At 32.6% G+C, this 20,696-nt stretch overlaps 1 protein-coding gene across 1 annotated transcript in view; it reads left to right on the top strand.

Moving 5' to 3' along the window:
* Nucleotides 1-20,696, top strand: part of LOC145331126 (uncharacterized) — a 46,410-nt gene that overhangs the window by 4,551 nt on the left and 21,163 nt on the right. The window contains exons 3-7 of the mRNA XM_080175754.1: nt 2,416-2,528; nt 3,105-3,164; nt 3,682-3,747; nt 9,852-9,976; nt 10,656-10,770. Of these exons, the coding sequence (XP_080031880.1) occupies nt 2,416-2,528; nt 3,105-3,164; nt 3,682-3,747; nt 9,852-9,976; nt 10,656-10,770 (479 nt within the window). The remainder of the gene's footprint in view (nt 1-2,415; nt 2,529-3,104; nt 3,165-3,681; nt 3,748-9,851; nt 9,977-10,655; nt 10,771-20,696) is intronic.

Here is a 20,696-nt window from a genome sequence, read left to right as displayed (position 1 = left end):
GCAGCCGCGACAAAGCCTCAAATTCAAAACCTTTTTTGAAGAGGGTTTGTCATATTTTGGTCAGATTTATACTTTCACCTGATTTTCAAAATTGTAAAAGACAATTTCCCTGAGGCTTAAACGCGGCTGGTGAGCCCTGGTTTCAGGGCTTTATGAGAATAAAATCCTTAAAGGGAATCCATTTCTATTCCCTTAATTCCTGTTGTAAGATTTAAGTATTCACTTAGATATGTGTGGGAATAAACGACATTCAACAATTAACAAGAACAAATAACTTGCAAAAATGCGGCGTTGTCTTACCCATAAAAAACTATCACAAAAGTTTTGTGTTGATTTAAAAAAATACGAATTTATTGAAAGTAAAAATATGTGTTTTTGCATGAAAGTGACCTTTTTTTGAACATGAAGGGTTTTGACCAATGAAAAGTTTGAAAAGGTGCTTTTAATTCAACTATTTCTAGACCACAAAACCCTGAACTCACCCCTCACCCTCCCTTAAAATTTTTATATTTTGAAGAAAAAAATATATTTCTAGCCCCTACAGATGGGTTTGTCTCTACGAAGTATTAAGCTTTCGGGGCTCTTCTAAGCTTTACTTAGTCTAACCTAACCTACATATATCATTAACATAAGTTTTTTGTCATAAATTTCTTTTATGGTTTAATTGCTACATGAAGGAAACTGGCGAAAAAAAAGATAAGAATTACTGTGGGGAGAGTTAAAAGATAAAAATACAAACAAACACTACATGATTAAAGTTAACTCTAAGAGTGGCTATAAAACTAAAAGAAAGATAATAGTGAGTAGGATGAGAAAAAGTGTTTCTGCACTGCAGTTAACAAACAAACAAAAAAAGTATCAAAAGCGGGACAGACACAAATTTTTTCATTATATTTTTTCCATCAACAGAATAAGTTGGAGAATAGTTAAAAACAGTTTAGTTAGCAACGAGTCCTCAGCTAATAAAACTGGTATTGAGTTTATGATTTTTGGTATTAATATTCATGTCTAAAATACAATGGTATACACGATTTTTCATTATAGCTAAGAACCGGTTCTAATCCAGCGGATATTAATTGGTTTTGAAGATTTACTGGAAAGATCGCTCCGAAGCTATACTGGAAAATATACTATTTAAAATCCCAAAATATAATTTATTTTTATTTTATAAGTATAAATGACAGAAAAGTATCATGAAATAGTATTTAATTAACCTTTGGTTTCCAGTAAAAAGATCAGGTTTTTGGCTATTTTCTCTTGTCAATTTTAACACCAGTGAATGAATTGTTTTGAAGATGCACATAGAAGTGTTTTTGTTCCCATAGTCTAAACCATGGATAATGGATGGGTCGATGGAGGAATAATTTAACTTCCCCCCAAAATTGAGTGTTCAAAGTTATTTTGTTGTTGTTTTGTTTATGGAAATATTTAAACAAACTACAAAGTAACAAATATGTCATTAAATTGCTTTAAAATAATGGATTAATATAAAATTATATGCAATTAATCTATCCCTCTTTCTCTGATCTAACCCAAATAGGAGAATTTGCAATTAGAGTGTGGATACGATTAAGCCAAAATCTATACGATGTGAATATGTTTGTTTGCAAGAAAGTATCTTATAATATAGAAAAAGGACAAAGACAAATCTTCCCTCTAATCTTCATGTTCTTTGCCAAAAATACAGCTAAAACGAAATTGACAAAAACACACCCAATTTTTATCAAAAACACAGTGGCTGTACATATGCTAGTGGTAAAAGTGGCAGCACCCCGTTCTTTTGTTTTATGTTCTTAATTATGCTGAATTCTAAGGCTTTGCAAATTCTTTTTAGTGGAATTGACATAACACCGCTTAACCTAAAGATTGCAGTAAGTACGATGTGCAAATAAAGTCTTTATAGTCCCTGTTAATACAAGAAGTTTAATATTGACCCACAATGTCAATTTTTTAGTCGACAGCTGTAATCATTTGGGATTTTTATATCGACTATATGGTTTTCAGGTCAGTTGAATTTAAATTGCCGAATGTGTTCACATTTTGCTCGGTGTTTCCTCATCCTATATCAATATTTACTAATAGCTAAAAAATCAAACTTCCAAAAAATTAAAATTTGAATGTATAAACGATTTATACATTATACATTCAAAATTAAATTTTTTAAAATTTAGATTTTCTTTTGAAGTTCGAAGCTTTTTTAGCTAGTAGTAAATATTGAGATAAGATGATGAAAAGACGAGGAAACTGTGTACACACTCGGGAATTCAAATTCAACTGACCGGTTGTTAATAATTTGGTCTTTTTTTATCGACATATAACCGTTTAAGCATCGTGTTAAATTATAATTTTAATGTCGACAGCTTTAAATTAAGAAGTCATAACTGACAAACGACCTTAATCAAATATTATTTTTAGATTGGGACACTGAAGGCTACACAAGCGGCTACAGTACCGGTGGTGGCGGCTATGACCGGATAAAACCGGTTTGGAGCCAGCCCGACATTACCCCTGTGGCATGGGGACATCAGGTAAACTACACAAACATTACATATGAATGTAATTAGATAGATTAAAATCACTGATGTGTGTAAAAGATGAATAGATTAAGATACATTTAGATATGGGAATGATAGGTGGATAGATAGATGGATAGATAGATGGATAGATAGATGGATAGATAGATGGATAGATAGATGGATAGATAGATGGATAGATAGATGGATAGATAGATGGATAGATAGATGGATAGATAGATGGATAGATAGATGGATAGATAAATAGATAGATAGTGGGATGATTAGATGTACAGATAAATGGAGAAATAGAGGGGTTGATAGATAGATATATAGATAGTTCGATATATGCATATATATATATGGATACATAGTTAGGTGGATACATACATGCATAGATAAATGGATGAATAGTTAATGTATAGATGAATAGATAGACAGAAAGACATAAAGACAGACAGACTGAAAGACAATCAGATAGAAAGAAAAAAAGCTAGAAAGAAAGAAAAAAGAAAGACTTACAGATAGAGAGCTAGTCTGTTCCTAAAATTATTTCTAGTATCGTATCTACTCTATATCTCACTGTTTCAGGATAGTATGTACCGCCCCCTTGGACGTGGAATTCTAGTCAACCCCTGGTTTCCTACTCAGGTAAAATTTTATTTTGAGTAGCGTAGCTACTATATAATTTAAACTATACTTTTGAATTTGTCGTTAATCATTAAGACAAAATGTTTTTGTCTTATTTCGCATTGGGTTGGTCTAAGAATTGGGATTATTAAAGAAACTACTATGATTTATATTGATTGAATAATTTCTATAAAATCATTGGATATATGGTTTTTCCATCAGGGTTCGAGTCCGGGCCTTACTATAATAGCACTGATATTAAGGGCTACGACACTGGATGATAAATTGCTGCACATCCCCAATCTTGATAAACACAATTAAACCTCCTGTATATAACAATTATTAGTAGAAATGGTTGGAGACTGCTAGTTTGTAAAACCCAATCATAGTTCATAAATATATAAGTTTTTAAGTCAAGGAATTTGAGAACGTGGTTATTAAACTTTTAAATTTGCATTTCAATGTGAATGCCCCTTTCTCCCTGGGTATTTTACAAGATTTCTAAAAAAAGGTTTATTAATATTTTTTTTAATTTTAGGAGATGATGTGGGTACCGCGCGACTTTGTGAGTTGGAACGCACCCCTGCCACAGCAGCAGCAGCAGGTAACAAAAATTTATCTTTCATTAACCTATATATCACCTATATATCCCTGAATCATTTGTTGAGTTTCTGCCCATCTGTTCGGGTTCATGACTTTACATAAGAAACAGTGTTCTTAAATTGTAACCAATTATTCAGCCATTTAGATAATACAAATATATTTGAATATATTACCAATATTTTGGCTGTTTTTAAAGGTAACCCAATAGAATTTAAAGTCTATCGGCCGTTTATATAAATAACTCATTTTTAGAATTGCAAATATTTGCTATCATATACCACTAAGTGTATTCAAAGCTAGCCTTTTAGCTAATATTTGTTACTATATTTATATTACCAAAAAATTGGCCTGTTTTTATAACTAGCTTTCCATGTAAATTTTGCTATTAAATTACCAATAACTTGGCTGTTTTTACAGATAAATTTATAGTATACAGAAGCTGGTATTTGCTACCATATTTAGCTTTATTTATGAGTCATAATTTTACATCCACCATCCAATAAAAAGGCGTTTTCTTGATACAGCAATAAAATAAGTTTAGCAACCGTGTAAATTGTTCATTATTTAACCTGATTTATAAGTGATCTTATTGGATAAGACAATTGACGATAAATTTATGACCCCAATAATGACAAACAAAATTTACTCTATTGTAAAACTATGGGTTGAAAAGTTTGAACATTTCTGTTTTTTACCACCCAATAAGATTAACCCATTGTTTCTCCCTCCCTGATACCTATAGAGTAAGAATGTGCGCTATAAAAGTAGAAAAATTTACGTTATCAAACAAACACTCTACTTTTTTCATGGCTCATAAAAACACATATGGAAAATTCGCATTACGAAAATTGCAAGTATATGATGATTTAGGTAGCCACATACTGTAAAAAACGTCTATAATAAAAGTTTAATTCATAATTAACATTTTAGTCTATTAGAAGCAGGTATGGAGGTGATATTGGACTGTAGAAAACAAGGGTACTCAAAGTATAATAAATACTTTATGTCATAGGCTTTTGTTTACTTTAAAAGTTTGGGTACTTAAAAAAAAATTTCTTCAGTTTTATGAAGGAATAGGGTGCCAATCACATCTTGGTTTTTACCAACAAACGGACGAACATTTGAATAGAATAAATTAATTTTTAAAGAAAAATTATGCTTTTTTACAGTACTAGGGTTAAGGTGTATTTTTAAGGCAGTTTTATAGTAGATGACTATAATATTCTATTATATACGCTTTCCACTTTAAGTTGTTGTAAAAACACACAAAATTTTATTCTATATACTAAAGTTATAGCTGGGTGTTTATGTGTGATTGATTCCAGTAAGATCTTAGAAACGGCTAATCGAGGTGTAAAATATTTGTTTTGCAGGTTTATCTTAAAACATGACTTATTCCTTTTAAAGTAACTAGCGACCACGGCCCTAGAGACCTATAAGGGGAATTGAAGATGGTGGGGGAATTCGATGGCCAAATTTTTATTTTAGATTTAAAAAGAAAATAGTTATAAACCTTCTCAGGACCTTTGAGAAGCTACCTTGTTAAGGAGAAACCGAACGGTTTATCGGTTATCAAGATCCTTCGGTCCAGACAAACAGACAGACATCCTGTTACTTTATTATAAAGCAAATAAAAGAAGGTTTTAAACTGTTTTAGTGCTGGGAAGATTAATTCATAGTCCATGGACCTATCCTTATATCCCTAAAATTGAAGCTTTAATGTCTAAACAGTTGTGTCGATTCTTTCATACATTTTTTTTGTAAAAACTTCTTTAGTAGCTATTCGATAACTAATTGTGATTTTTAAAAACCTATAATCTGGTTATTAGGATGACTTACTTTGTGTCTTTTGTTCAAAGTTTCTTAAATGGCTCGGCTATTTGATATATTGTCCATTTTAGATTTTAGTATTGCCCTTTTTTATTCATATGTCTATCTGTCTATTTATATGTATTTTTGTCAATCTGGCTATTTTAATCTGTCTATTATAGTCTGTCTATCTTCTTGTCATATGTCTGTCTCTCTATCTTTATGCATAGATGAATATATAAATCTAGATTTTTTTTTCAAGTCTGTCTTTACTTAAGATCTCTTAAAGGCAAATCTTGTTCTTAATAATTTATTTTTTTCCTAAGCTGCGCCTCTTTGAAAATTTCAACCGATTATTGTTTCGAAGATTTTTTGTTTTGTTCATAAAAATTAGCATTTTGCATGTGGGAACAAACTGATTAGCACAGCCCCGTGTTAGAAGAGGAGGTGTTTTGCTGAAATCTTGTGTAGTTTTATATCAACATTGGTTTGCCACATTGCAGGTGTGCACAGGGTTTTACCTGGCCTGGTGGATGTGCGAAGTACAATCGAAATTGTTGATACCCCCATTTAACCAAATTTTTAAAGTAAAGTATATAAAAATTAAATTTCCTGTCGTTTTAAGAAAACAACCATGGCAGTCAAACTGCCTTTTAGCAGGTTTTTGTCTATTTTTATATGTTTTACATATTTCCCCATATCTTTAATGATTTTTCTCGTATTCATTCGAATCCGGTGGATAGGAACCGGTTCTCATCCATACGAAAAAACTTTGTCTAGCACCGTATTATAACCAGTTTTCTACGAATATAAAAATGTACAATTATAAGATTAAAACCAGTTTTTTAGCCCGTGCCTTCGGCATCTCGGGGCTAAAAAACTGGTTTTAATCTTATAATTGTACATTTTATATCCGCGGAAAGCCGTTTATAATACGATGCGAGAAATAACTAGGTATGGTTCAATTTTAAAACTTTTTGGGATATCAGTATCAAAATAATATTTTCCATTGTTATGAGCATCTTTTATTTAATTTACTTTGACCGTCATTATTACCTATCTATAATACAAAGTAGAATGATGTCCGTCTGTCCGTCTGTCCGTCCGTCCGTCCGTCCGTCTGAAGCTTAGGATCTCGGTAACCACTGAACCGATCAGATTCTACTCTTCAGGGTATATACCTATTGGTCCTGTGGTGGTTTTAAGCTATTTTCTTGGGGGGTGGGACACCCCCAACCCCCCCAAAAACAAAAAAAAAAAAACCATTTTTTTTTTGCTGAAGATTTCCTTGGTCCTTTACGTTTTGTAGAAGATTTCCTTGGTCCTTTATGTTTTGTAGAAGATTTCCTTGGTCCTTTAACGATTAAAAAAAAAAAAAAAATTTATCACCTCTTGGTGCAAAGCCCCTAGAGGCTAGGGGCGAAGCCGCTAGTACGAAATAAAACAAGGTTTCGTGTTTATTTTTTCCAATAAAAATATTCTTGATTTTAATAAATACACTTTAAATCTACTTGTACGTATTCCCATCCATGATTTTTTGTGCTTCGCTACTTATGGATGTTGTCATCCTTGTTCAATACACAAAATATAAGTAAATATTTTTTTTATAAAATTATATCTATTGAATTACTATAGCCTGAAACATCTGTTTTAGTTGACCTCATTATGAGAATGATTTTGTCCAAAGTAATGAAAAGAATCATTTCATAGTTTTGGTTCTTTAGACTGATTATGACGTAAAAAAAATAATTAGCCAATGAGAGGCCACAATAAATTTTACCATTGGTCAATAATGGCCTCTCATTGGCTAATTTTTTTTTCTTACGTCATAATCAGTCCGACACTATTACTGGGTTCTAAAATGTTTAAATTTGAACAAAATTTTCGAGGTGGACATTTGAAATAAATGGTCTAGTTTCTTGTAAAATATTTAAAATATGAAACTTGCAGAGATGCTGCGCACCTCAAAAAAAGTTTGCTAATGTGTTTTATTGAAAAATAAAATAAAATAAGGCAAGACATATTGTAAAGTATAATCAGGTATGAATGGATAGGTCGATTGATGAAAAATTTCAATTTTCCTTATGAATAAAAGGTTTTTGACAAAGACAAGTTTTAAATTTTTACCATTTCAAGAAGTTAAAAATTGTTGACATAAGGATGTTGACATGGGAAAATTTGAAGGAAATTTAATTTACCTTTCATAGACCAATCCCTTTATCCATGAGTTTTATGTCCAAATTTCATATAAGGAAATTAATATGGGGAGGCGGTGGGGGAGTTGTTAGTCTGCTAAATTTTATATAAACACACAAGGAACATTTTTTACAAAACAATCTGAATAAAGAATTATAATCTACTTACTTTAACAGCTCTGTGTCTGTCAATCCTTATAATAAAGTAAAAGGATTTTTGTCTGTCTGTGTGTGTGTCCCAAATGATCTCGCTAACCACTAAATCGATATGGTTTTCCTTTACAGTATAGGCCCTAGGAATGTTTATACCTATTTTGGGGATGGGTACCATTCCCCCAAGAGAATTCGCCCCTATAAAAAATGACCCCACTATAATATTTTTATAGGCCTCTAGGGGCTTTTACACACAAAATTAAAACATCATATTAAACTTGCTTATTATATTTTCATAATGGCTGTTTACTTCTGAAATTTAAATGAGATAAATGAATTCTACATTGTTCTATCCTTGTTTCATTGCATGTATATATTTTGATTTAATAAGGAACGTAATTAGATTATCTTCCATAGCCCCAACCCTGTATCCCTGTGAAGGGTCAAGTATGTAGGTGGTTGATTCAAAATTTGGACATGTATTGGCACTTCCACATAGCCGCCGTCATAGACAGACAGACAGACAAACAGACACTCCATATAGACAGACAGACATCCTTATTCTAAACAGCAGAAAAACTATTACACATCGAACTTTTCTTAAAAATTTTATAATCACAGCATGCTATTAAAATTACATTCTACATAAAAAAAATATTTCGTCACAGTTATGATTATTTTAGCAAAACAGATTTTCTTCCATTGTCATATCCCTATAAGGCATAAGACAATGGACGATAAGTTTATGTAGATTCCCAATTATGATAAACAAAATTATTTCTTCTGTAGGCCAAAATCTTTGGTTATAGTGCAGCTGTAAAGAATAAGTTGAAAAATATTATAACTTTAAAATACGCCTGCTTCAAGGCTAGAGGCGAAGTCGCTATAGAGTTTTCAAATATAGATATTGGCAAAAACCTACAACCGTTGTTTGAAAGCTTTCTTCTAAAGATCCTAAATAAGAAAATAATTTCGGCCACACCCCTTTTGATTAATGAAATGTCCGACCATTTAAAAAGCTACCATAGGAAAAATGATTTGACTTTTTTTTCCTAAAGTAAAACATTTCAGTAACAGGGTTAGGACAATGACTGATAAATTATTCAATTTTGAGAAGAAGGAAGGATTGTAGATTAATTTCATAGTCAATAGAACTAAGTTCTTCTTGAATGGGCCAGAAGATCATTTTATCCTTAAGGTGCAACATCTCTGCCTTTGCCCTCCCCAAAATAAAACAGGAGGCTTGGTACAATACAGGGAGGGAGTGGACAATGTTAGATATTTACCTATAGATAAAGCTAAAGTTTTACTCTAAAGCTATTGTCCTATCCCTATATCCCTGAGTTGAATAGAAATTGATAAATTGGTGTCTTCCTAAAAAGGATTCAATAAATTTGTTTTTTTAGTAGCGTAGCTACAATTATACAAAATACATGGATAAAGCAAAAGGCTAATAACAAACCTAAATATTAAAGGATTCAAATCGTTTGAAATCTGCCCTGAAAGTATGGCCAATCTTGATGTCTGTGTCTGCTAATAACTCGCTAACCAATGGACCGATTTGGTCATCTTAAAGGTTTTAGTGCATAATTAGATTTTAATAAAAAAACAACATTACACGATTCAAATGAATTGAAATATCCAATTTTCTTCTTCTAAATAATAATCTTTATTGTAATTTAGCCAGGGAGGAAGGGAACATTGGACTGTAGATTAAACTGGGGCCTAAAGTTTTATAACCAAGCACTAAAAAACTTTGGGTACTTTTATTTAATTTTTATTTGTTGGTTCCAAACAAGAAGTCCCCAAACTTTTCAACCAATGATATCATCTACAGAAGGGGTAATTTATTTTATCATCATCAATTTATCGTCCATTGTCTTATTCCTTTAGATCCCTGGATTTAGCACACCAAAATTACAAAATTCAAATTGTTTTACTTTTTCAGGATCCGAAAGCTGGCAAAAACGGCGGGAAATCCATCAAGCGATCCAAATCCTTTTCCCAGGGGTTTCTGAATCAGACCAGCAGCAATACCGACACACTGACCAGACCGGCTAAAACTGGCACCAGGTATGCATTAATCATTGGGGGGGGGGGGGGGAGAAAGTAGTGTAGATTACTTTTTAATCATTTGTCTATTCCCTCTCTAGAATTTATATCTATGCCACACTAAATTTGTAGTTACTTAATCAACTATGGACCTACCCTTGATTCAGTTGATGGTAAAATATCTTTAAAAAGTATCTTACTACTAGAAATCAAAAGTAAGGAGTACAGAGATTATGAAAAGATCTGGATATAAACAATATACCTATGTAAATATTCGTATCATATAATTGTGTTTTAATATGTTGACTGAAATAAATATTTTTATTTAATTTGATTTGATGAAAAGATCTTACCCCCATAAAAAAAATGGTTTAGATGGAGTTAAAATTAGAATGGTCTAGACGGGACAGTACCCAATATGGAAAAATAAAATGTAATAAGAAATGGATATATTAAAAATATATATATGTAATAAAATGTCGTTATACCTACATTTTTATTTTTGAGAAAAAAATATTTATTTCCATTTGCAAAGCAATGCAATAATTTGTAAAGTACCCAAAGAATGAAAAAATGCTTTTAGAAAAAAGTGGGGGGAACCATTAGAATTTACAATAAAACAAATACCCCTTACTTGTTGGGGGCCTTCACATCCCATACATTTATGTGCACCCCCCCCCCTTAAACAGTATTTTTTAAGGTTGTCTCGCAGCAGCTCAAGCGCCCAATTGTCGAAGCCGCAAAAATTTAATTTCCAAGGAAGAAAAAATGCACCAATGATGGATAAAATGGGAAGCAGCACCAACATAACTAAGGTAGGCACTTTGATTTGTAGAAACTTTGTTAAGTGTTCTAATAGAAATATGTAGCTCAATGGAACTTATTATATTAAAGAATGTTTTGATTTGAGTACTCAAGCGGTTCAGTGGTTAGCGAGATCTTAACCGACATGCAAAATCAAACTGGTTTATTTTACTGTGAATTAATCTAAAACCCTTCTTATCCCACTATGTTATAAGGTCACTAGCGGCTACGCCCCTAGATGCCTCTAGAGGCACTTAAGGTAGGAGGGGGAAAAGTCGACTTCCTCCCATTTTAAATTTGAGTTCAAAAGAGCAAACAAAATATTTTTTGGGGGGAGGAGGGGGGTGAAGACACCCTCCCCAAAAATAGCCTAAAACCTTCTGTTTCGGAACGCATTCCTTGCCGTTCACGAATTCTTATTCTCAAGCCCTCCGAATGACCAACATGTGAAGTTTACAAATGTGTATTTATTACCATGAAAACAGTGAATCTAAAACAAAAATATAAAAATTAATTACATAATATTAATGGTTTATTATTTTTGTAGATCGAGGTTGCGTGATTTCAATTTAATTAAAAATATAAAATTTCTAAAAAACTTTAAATTGGCACGAAACATATTAAATAGCATCAGAAATTGATAATTTTAGATTCAAATGATCAATAAAATTAAGGAAAATATTCGTATGTCAAAAGTTAGCAGTTAAATGGTCTATTTGTTGAAAAATTAATGTTTTAAATTTCTTCGTAAAAATATACCATACTACACTTATTATTAAGAATTAAAGATAAATTCTTACCACATTATGATGTCAAACTAAGCAGAAGGCTTATTTGAGATATTCCACACATCAGAGCGCATGTATATTCAAGCAATACATTATTTTCAATCACGTAGCTCCTCATGTGGGACTAATCAAAGGAAAAGTGCGCGTTTCTTTTGTCCGTTTACAAGCCACGCGCCGCGCGGAGATAGTTAGGAATGCCGCGTAACACACTCATTCTCTAGGAAATTTGGTGTAAGGAAACAGGGATTAATGGGTTCGAACTTGCCAGGGAATACAAGAAAACATACCGAAACACACCCGTCTATTCACTGGGAATCGAACACAATACCTCATCTTTGCAATATGCGTGCAGACAGTGTCCACGAAATCACAATCTCACAACACATAAACCACAAGAGTTTAAAATGTTATGGCCATAAGGCCTAAAATTAATTAGGGTAACTCGCGAATACCACAATAACTCAAACCGAGTCCACTACCACATAAGGATAGGAATAAGGAATGGGAAAAGCATTCAACATTCATGAATTGCACATTTACCACTCACACATCTCATTATATCATGGCCTCATAATCTCAATAAAATTAAAATTACAGACCATGTAATTGCGAATACATGAATTAATAATCAATAGCACCTAAACTTTGATTAGGTACCTACATAATAATAGGCAAATGATTTTTATATTAAAAATCGCATCAATAATTAAATAATCAACTCAAACTTTTTCATCAAAAGAAAGAAGGATTAAATAATGACATTTTTTCTACTAAATCTTTTTGCTAGAAAAGAAAAGTAAAATTTCATAAAAAACTTCTCAATAATTAGCATTTTCCAGCGGAAAAATACTCGGGCTTACATCTAACATTTTTAAGATAAGATAGGTAAGATCCTTAAATCTAACATGTTTTAATAAAATAGATACTTAAATCTAAATAAATATGACTGTAAAAAAATCATCAAACATCGGAAAATTAAAATTTCATAATTTTAAATCTTCGTGAATCAAAATTGCGTAAAATTAAAATTGCAATTAAAATATGCAAATTAAATTTACCAAAATAAAACAAAAGCTCAATATAAGAAAAGAACTTCTCTAAATGCTGAATTTGCAATTTCTCTTTAGGTACATCAGTTCAAAGGTAAATAGTAATAATTTTAATATGCATATAATATTAAATTATTTATGTGATTGTAATAAATCATAAAGAAATATTTAAATGATGTAAAAATCTCATTTTGTTAATTTCTTATCATATCAAATTTCAATCCAACAAGGATAAAAATGTTTATATCTGTGTAGGTACCTAGGAAATTTTCCGCGAAAAAATCCCTGGTCCCGGAAAGACTTAAATCATTGAAAAAACTTACGTAAACGTATAAAAAACTTAAGTTTGCATTTCAAATGAAAAAAATCTTGCATCGATTTGAAAGTTTTAAACGAAATTGTATCAAAATTTGCGTTACTTATAAATCTTAAGAAATGGTTAATTTATTTTTACAAAAAAAAATACATTGAAGCAGTATTTTAATATATGCGATAAAAATGAAGGTAGAGTTAATTTAAAATATGCATAGTTTATCTTAAATTAATTCTGTGGCATTCAGATAAAATAATAATCAATATTTTAATAATACCATACATCGTGTTCATTATTATAAATGCTTAAACATGAACGAAAAATATATATACCTAGGAAAATAATTGCTAAAGTATTTTCTCAAGGTTTAAAATTGTCCGAAATCGCTAGGTACGTATATTACTACGAATCTCTGCTCTCGGAATGAAGAAAAAAATCTTTACGCGTGGATTAATAGGAATCCCAGCTCCCGGAGTGAACAAAAAAAAAACTTTGTACATGAATTGTTAAGAATCTCTGCCTCCGGAATGAAAGAAAATCTTTGATTTGCTTACAAATTTAAACAAATATCTTGATTTTTTGCGATAATCTTTTAAAATAATAATGAGGAATATTTTAAACATTATCATAATAATATTACATGTTGTGTTCTTTACTTTAATGCATTATTTCATATGAAAATCCGAGAAATAACATTTTTTAAGTAAACGTGAACCATAAAAAAAACTAGAAAAATAATTTGTAAATCTATTTTTCTCAATTTAAAATCTGCAAAATCATTTGGTATTTAATACGCACAAACTTTTGCTTTTCAAATCATACTTAAAGAAACAAAATCTTTTTAAAATCTGCTTTAAAAGTCTAAACAGTTTTGTAGAATTTTTGTGCTTAGGTATGAACAATAAAATTAGTTGAATAATGAATACTTATTCTTTACAGAACCGATTTAGGTTCTTTTAACAAGCTCAACATATAACTTGTAATATTTTTTCTTTGAAGATCATTTTCACATAAATAGTTTATGTTGTAGATTAGATATGTGTGGTTTGAATATTTTCAATGACTTTCTGGCGGCAACACCCGCCATATTTCCAACCGCCATTGGCAGGCCTCTTACCCTGCATCGGGCGGCCAGCTTGGCAGCAACCAAGTCGATTCTTGATTCATAACACCACCAGGGCACGTAATAAAAGTGTGGCTGTCATAAAACTTAGAATCATCTACTGTCTTTTGTCCGGCCGGAACCGAAACTCCCGTCGGCTCTTGTCCGGCCGAGACCGAATTTCTTATCGGCTCTTGCCCAGCTGGAACCGAAACTCCCGTCGGCTCTTGTCCAGCTGGAACCAAAACTCTGATCGGCTCTTGTCCAGCCGGAACCGAAACTCCCGTCGGCTCTTGTCCGGCTGGAACCGAATCATTCAGCGGCTCAACACCCGCCGTAACAAAGTTATCAACGACTACAGTATCGTTACCAATATTATCAGGAATAACTGCAGCACAACTAACATCATTATCAGTAATAACCACGGCAACACCCGCCGTAGCCAGGTTGTCAACGGCTGCAGCACTAGCAGAACCAAAATGTGCATCAGCAGCGTTACAAGCAGAACCAGCAGGTTCAATAATAGCATCACAAGCAGCACCAACAGTCGGCTGCGGCTGAACATCTGAGCTTTCTGGTTTTAAAAACCCTATAGCTTCACTTTCCAACTCGAAATCTGAGCAGACAACATACCTACTCTTTGCTAAACCATTAGCACTAACAGCAAAATATCCAGATCCAAACAGGCTGGAGTAAAGCATGGTTTCTCCTACTGAACGTTCAGAGTAGGGAAACATCGATGGGTGCAGGTGCCCTACGAGCAAATCAACCTGCCCATTAACCAAAGTAAAATCTTCAGGTTTCATATCAAACAAAACAGCTGCCTCCACAGGATTTATGGAGCAGATCGCCTCTTCAGGACCAATGAGAGGCACTACCACAGGTTCTAACATGTGATAATTCTTGTGTCGATCAACTAAACATAGCTTGACCGTCGGGAAACATTTAACTTCACCGTCAGCTAGAGAAATTCTTGCTGAACGTCCAGTAAAAGGTAACTGAAGTTTATTAACAAGTGACTGGGTTACCATTGAAGTAGTTAAACCAGTGTCCCACATGGCGTTCACTGGGACCTTCTGGCGATTAATGTCAACGACGTCCAATTGTTGTAACATTAACATTAGGTTCGCCTCAGGGGAAGTATGTACTTCATAGACGGCGGCAGCCATATCAACACTCTCATGCAAAAGGTTGTTATGGGCCTGACCACAATTGTCCACTTTGCAGCCGCCTATTACATCTGCCTTCGGGCAATCCACAGATTTATGCCCTTTCTGCAAACAAGTCCAACAGCATCCAGCACTCTCCACAATACTCTTCCTGTCTGACACTGACAGGTCATGAAATTTTGGGCACTTGTAAAGTAAGTGCATCTCACTACAGCCATTAACAAAACATGACTGCTTCATCTTAGATTTACCAGGTTTACCTACGGCGGTAGCGGCTGTCGCAGGGTTACCTTTCTTATTAGAGGGGGTGTCCATATCAGTCGAACACCTCATTAAAATGGCGCCACGCTGTTCTTCAATAATCTTTAACAGCTTTGGGACGTTTGGGACATCCATTGAGCCCAATGATAAATTGAGCTTGTCTTGAAAATCACGTGGCAACTTCTTGGATAACATCTCAAGAAGTATCACAGTCAACCACTGGCTAGTGGTAACTTCATCATCTTCATCATCTTTAGTCAGCTGCTCCAGCTGGCTAACTGCTCCGCCAAACTCTGCTAACACAGTCACAATCTGGTTAGAGTCCGACGGTTTAGACTTCTTCTCCCATTGGTTGAAAAGGCAGAGCATCTGACGTGTTTTGGACTTAAAACGTGCGTCAAGGTAGGCCCACTGAGATTCATGCGATTGAATCTGAATTAACTGGAGTCTCAGCTCTTTATTTTTACAGACCTTTTCACTGCTTAACAATAACTGTAAATACGACGGGTCTTGTCCTACAGTAAGCTTTTTAAAAGTGTCTTTAAAACTTACGTAGGATGCTTCCAGGCCGTCGAAGCTGGGAAGAAGACGTTCGTCGACACGATTCATATATCCTGGCGTGAATATAGAACCGGCGGCGAACTGTGGTGTGCCAAACGGTGACACAAATGGCGATGCTGTCGAGGCACCCGCCGACGTTGTAGGTGGCTTCACAGGTTCAAGCTTAACCTCAGCCAAACGTTTCATCAAAGCAGACAAAGTGTTTATAATTGCATCAGGTAAGGGAAAATATGGCCCTTTAATAACTTTCACAATCTTCAAACATCGATCATAAAGTTCAGCCTGATGGTTAGGCAAATTATCACCAACAACATCAACAACACTTTGAATGTCACTAAGCTCTTCTATAGCATTAAGAGCATCTTTCAAGGCACTATAGTCTTTTTGCACAGTAACTATATCAGAATAAATGTCATTAAACTCATCAAGCTCTTGGATTCTCAAACCAAGCTTGCTAAAACCGACCATGATGCTGTCAAATGTCTCGAACTTGTCATGGACAAGGATTGATTCCTTAGTGAGATGTCTAACATTAAGTTCTGAAGTATCACTGACCAACTTCATCACTCTATTTAGCTCACTGGTTAGGGCATCAACGGCTGGACGCAGCCGCTTACTCAATTGTTCACCTTTATTCTTTTTAGGACCCATAATTGTCACTAAAGTTAACTGTACTGATTATGACTATAATAATAATGTGTGGTAAGGTATCACAACCAACACATTTACAAAACTTCACAGAATGTTCTTAGCCGCATCTGTTCTGTCTTGTTTTCATTGTTTCGGAACGCATTCCTTGCCGTTCACGAATTCTTATTCTCAAGCCCTCCGAATGACCAACATGTGAAGTTTACAAATGTGTATTTATTACCATGAAAACAGTGAATCTAAAACAAAAATATAAAAATTAATTACATAATATTAATGGTTTATTATTTTTGTAGATCGAGGTTGCGTGATTTCAATTTAATTAAAAATATAAAATTTCTAAAAAACTTTAAATTGGCACGAAACATATTAAATAGCATCAGAAATTGATAATTTTAGATTCAAATGATCAATAAAATTAAGGAAAATATTCGTATGTCAAAAGTTAGCAGTTAAATGGTCTATTTGTTGAAAAATTAATGTTTTAAATTTCTTTGTAAAAATATACCATACTACACTTATTATTAAGAATTAAAGATAAATTCTTACCACATTATGATGTCAAACTAAGCAGAAGGCTTATTTGAGATATTCCACACATCAGAGCGCATGTATATTCAAGCAATACATTATTTTCAATCACGTAGCTCCTCATGTGGGACTAATCAAAGGAAAAGTGCGCGTTTCTTTTGTCCGTTTACAAGCCACGCGCCGCGCGGAGATAGTTAGGAATGCCGCGTAACACACTCATTCTCTAGGAAATTTGGTGTAAGGAAACAGGGATTAATGGGTTCGAACTTGCCAGGGAATACAAGAAAACATACCGAAACACCTTCCCTATAAAAAGATTCACTGTAAAGGAGTTTAGCGGTTAGCGAGATACTTTGGGACAGACAAAAAACGCTTACTACTTTTTATAATAGGATGTAACTATGAGAAGCCGTTAATGTTTAAACATTTTAGTGAAGATTAATATATCGGCAATTGTCCTAACCTTCTATGCCTCATACATTCTTGAAAGTCATAATATGTACGTTTATACGATAAAACAACAAAACTACCGAAAAAATAGCAAAAAATATATTTTAAAGAAACGACTTTTGACTTTCGTACATTATGGTATTATTGAGTAGCCGCGCTAATTTAAAGTATAAAATGTTAGTTTTAAGACATTTAAATAATCGCAACATTGTAAAAACATACGTTTTTGAAAATTTTGATAGAAGCCAATCTGAGGCCCGTATCTATCAAATTTTGAATATAAGGTTAATGAAATAGAATAATTAGTGTTGGAATGTAGTAGCTAAATAATTTTAGGATCAGTAAGAATTTTATATATTCGTCTTATATTATAAAGTAGTAAGCTTTTTTATCTGTATTATATAAAACAGCTCGTTTTTCCTGTAGCGTAAGTTTTAAATCTAATTTAGGATTGTTTTAGCTGTATAAAACCCACCACCACACCGTATATTGAAAGGTGGAAATTGGTCCGCTGACAGATTTTATATTAATTCTGAATTAAGAAATTATCATCCAGATCAGTAAGGGAAAGGCCAATACAATATATTTATCAAAATTTGTCCCTCATTTTCCAATGTTATTTCAAGTAAAAGCATATGATTATATCAATAGAAATTAGAAGATGAATTAATCTTTCACATAAACATATGCAAAATTTAGTCCATGTATAGCTTGAAATCATAAAAAATTAAACTTTTTTACCCTTTCCAATTCTTCTCACAATTTCCTAACCCTACATTTGATTTTAACTTCAAGCAAGGATGATAAATTTAAATAAATCAAAAATAACCCTTGAATAGATCAAAATAATTGATTAAAAGTCTTTGCATTGCTGTTAAAACACTTAATGCTGCTTTAATAAAAGTACCCAAAAGTCTAATCTCTACCATAATAATATACAGTCCAATGTCCCCGTCCTCCCTGCTTTTACGTTACTTTGATTTAAATTATATGTTAATTAGAACATGATTTATATTGAGTAAGGAATTCATTTTACAGGGATGGAAGGAAAAGACCATGTAAGTTGGATAAATCTTGTTTTTAAATTCTGGTTTAATATGAATATAGGATAACTATTTCATGAACCCCCATCATAACAAATATGATAATTTATTTCTAATTTAACTATCACTGTTTCCCCGATAAATTTACATACTTTTACTTGACCATCAATTTTAGAAATATCAATTTCAGATGTGCTGAATTTTAATTTTCAAATGTTTAATTTTAATTTTGAAAATTTTAAGCTTTTTTAGCTAGTAGTAAATATTGAGGTAGGATAAGGAAACACCGCGGAAACTGCGTACACATTTGGAAACTAGAATTCAGCACATCCTATTTCACTTATCTTATCAGAACAGAGATAGGACATAGGAGGATAAATAAATATTCATTGTGTGTAAAGCTGCTAAGATACCTGAAGTTGTTTGGAATGAGAGAAGGGGATGGGGGGAATTATTATCCTTTTAAATAAGTAAGAGAATATCTTTTTGTCTATCTGTCTGTAGCAAAGAAACTCGCAAACCACTTTACCGAAAGAAATATCACCTCAAAAAATAACCCCTGATAGTAGAGGTTCGGCTTCCCCCCCCCCCCCCCCCCTTCCCTCAATTGCCCCCAGAGGCAATGCCAAAATAACCTGCCTATACAAACTTATCAATTATTACTTTTAATAAAACCTTTTTAATGACGAATATAATAAATTTAAGTCTATAAATATTAAATTATTTATTATTTATTTATTATTTGCATGTAAAGAAACAGGTGTTTTTACTGATAGTTAGTATGTTGACTATTTTAAAAGCAAGGCTTTTCTGTTATTTGTTTGTTTATATTCTAATTAATCAAATTGATCTTCAACCTATGGACTTTATTTTCAATTAATTGATTTTGAATTAGAAGAACATTAATTTAACTACCATTGACCTAGCCGTGTAAAATATATCTATACATACATAAGGTATAGATCAATTGAAGCTAAATTATCAAGAGGCTGCTGAAACCAAACTTTAAATGATTAAATGAGTTGGGATGAAATTATCAAGAGGCTGCTGAAACCAAACTTTGAATGATTAAAATGAGTTGGGATGGTCAATTTATCGTTCAATTCAGGGATCTAAAGGGATAAGACAATAGCTGATAAATTTATGTCATCTCTAATAATGATTACCACTTCTGTAGATTACAAATACTAGTTTAAAAGTTTGGTCACTCCAATAAATAAACCAACTAATCAAAATTCAATGAAAGCATACAAAGTTTTTGAAGCCAATGAATAAGACGATGTTATTATAAAACTTTAGGGACTAGTGTTATAAACCGCCCATTATCATATGCCATATACCTAAAACAGTTATCCAAGTTTTGGACTTTTCTGTTCTGGCTTTTCAATTTGATCGATTTAAAAAATAATAATAAAACTATGTCAATAACTCTTCTATTGATCCAGGGCTGGGACAACGTTAGATAATTGATGTTCTTTCTAATTATTGTTAATAAGATTTTATTGCATTTGACCTCTTTCTTCCATTAAGGACTCATACACATAAAAAATTTAAGATTCAAATCTAATGAAATCCCTTTTTCGTTTATAAAGCATAATGGCTTACCTACATACTTACCAACAGACTTACTATAAAGTAGCTGCCCTTCTTAAATTTATTTACTTTTTTTCTTCATTTAAAAAATAGTTTTTTAGGAAAAAGTTATAATCCACCTGACTTGAATTTTTACAAGCTTCATGAGACATAGTTTTGTACTGTTAAGATATTATGGTAAATATGTACTTATTAAAACTTTTATGGATGTTGCCATCAAATTAATTGTGTAACAATTTCTTATTTTCTTTGACCAATATAATCGCATTTATGTTTTTGTTATAAATCCTCGAATTTAAAAAAAAAATCTTTAAAATTAATTCAGATGATTGAAATACAGGGATAGTTAACTGAAAAATAAAATAAAAACACTGGTATTTCGTGGGTTAGAAGGAGATTAGTATGTCTTATAATGTCCTATAGCTTTAT

The sequence above is a fragment of the Acartia tonsa genome, chromosome 11 (genome assembly GCF_053477335.1).
Source record: "Acartia tonsa isolate MP-2025a chromosome 11, ASM5347733v1, whole genome shotgun sequence".
Classification (NCBI taxonomy): domain Eukaryota; kingdom Metazoa; phylum Arthropoda; class Copepoda; order Calanoida; family Acartiidae; genus Acartia; species Acartia tonsa.
This window is presented reverse-complemented; position numbering and strand designations above follow the sequence as displayed.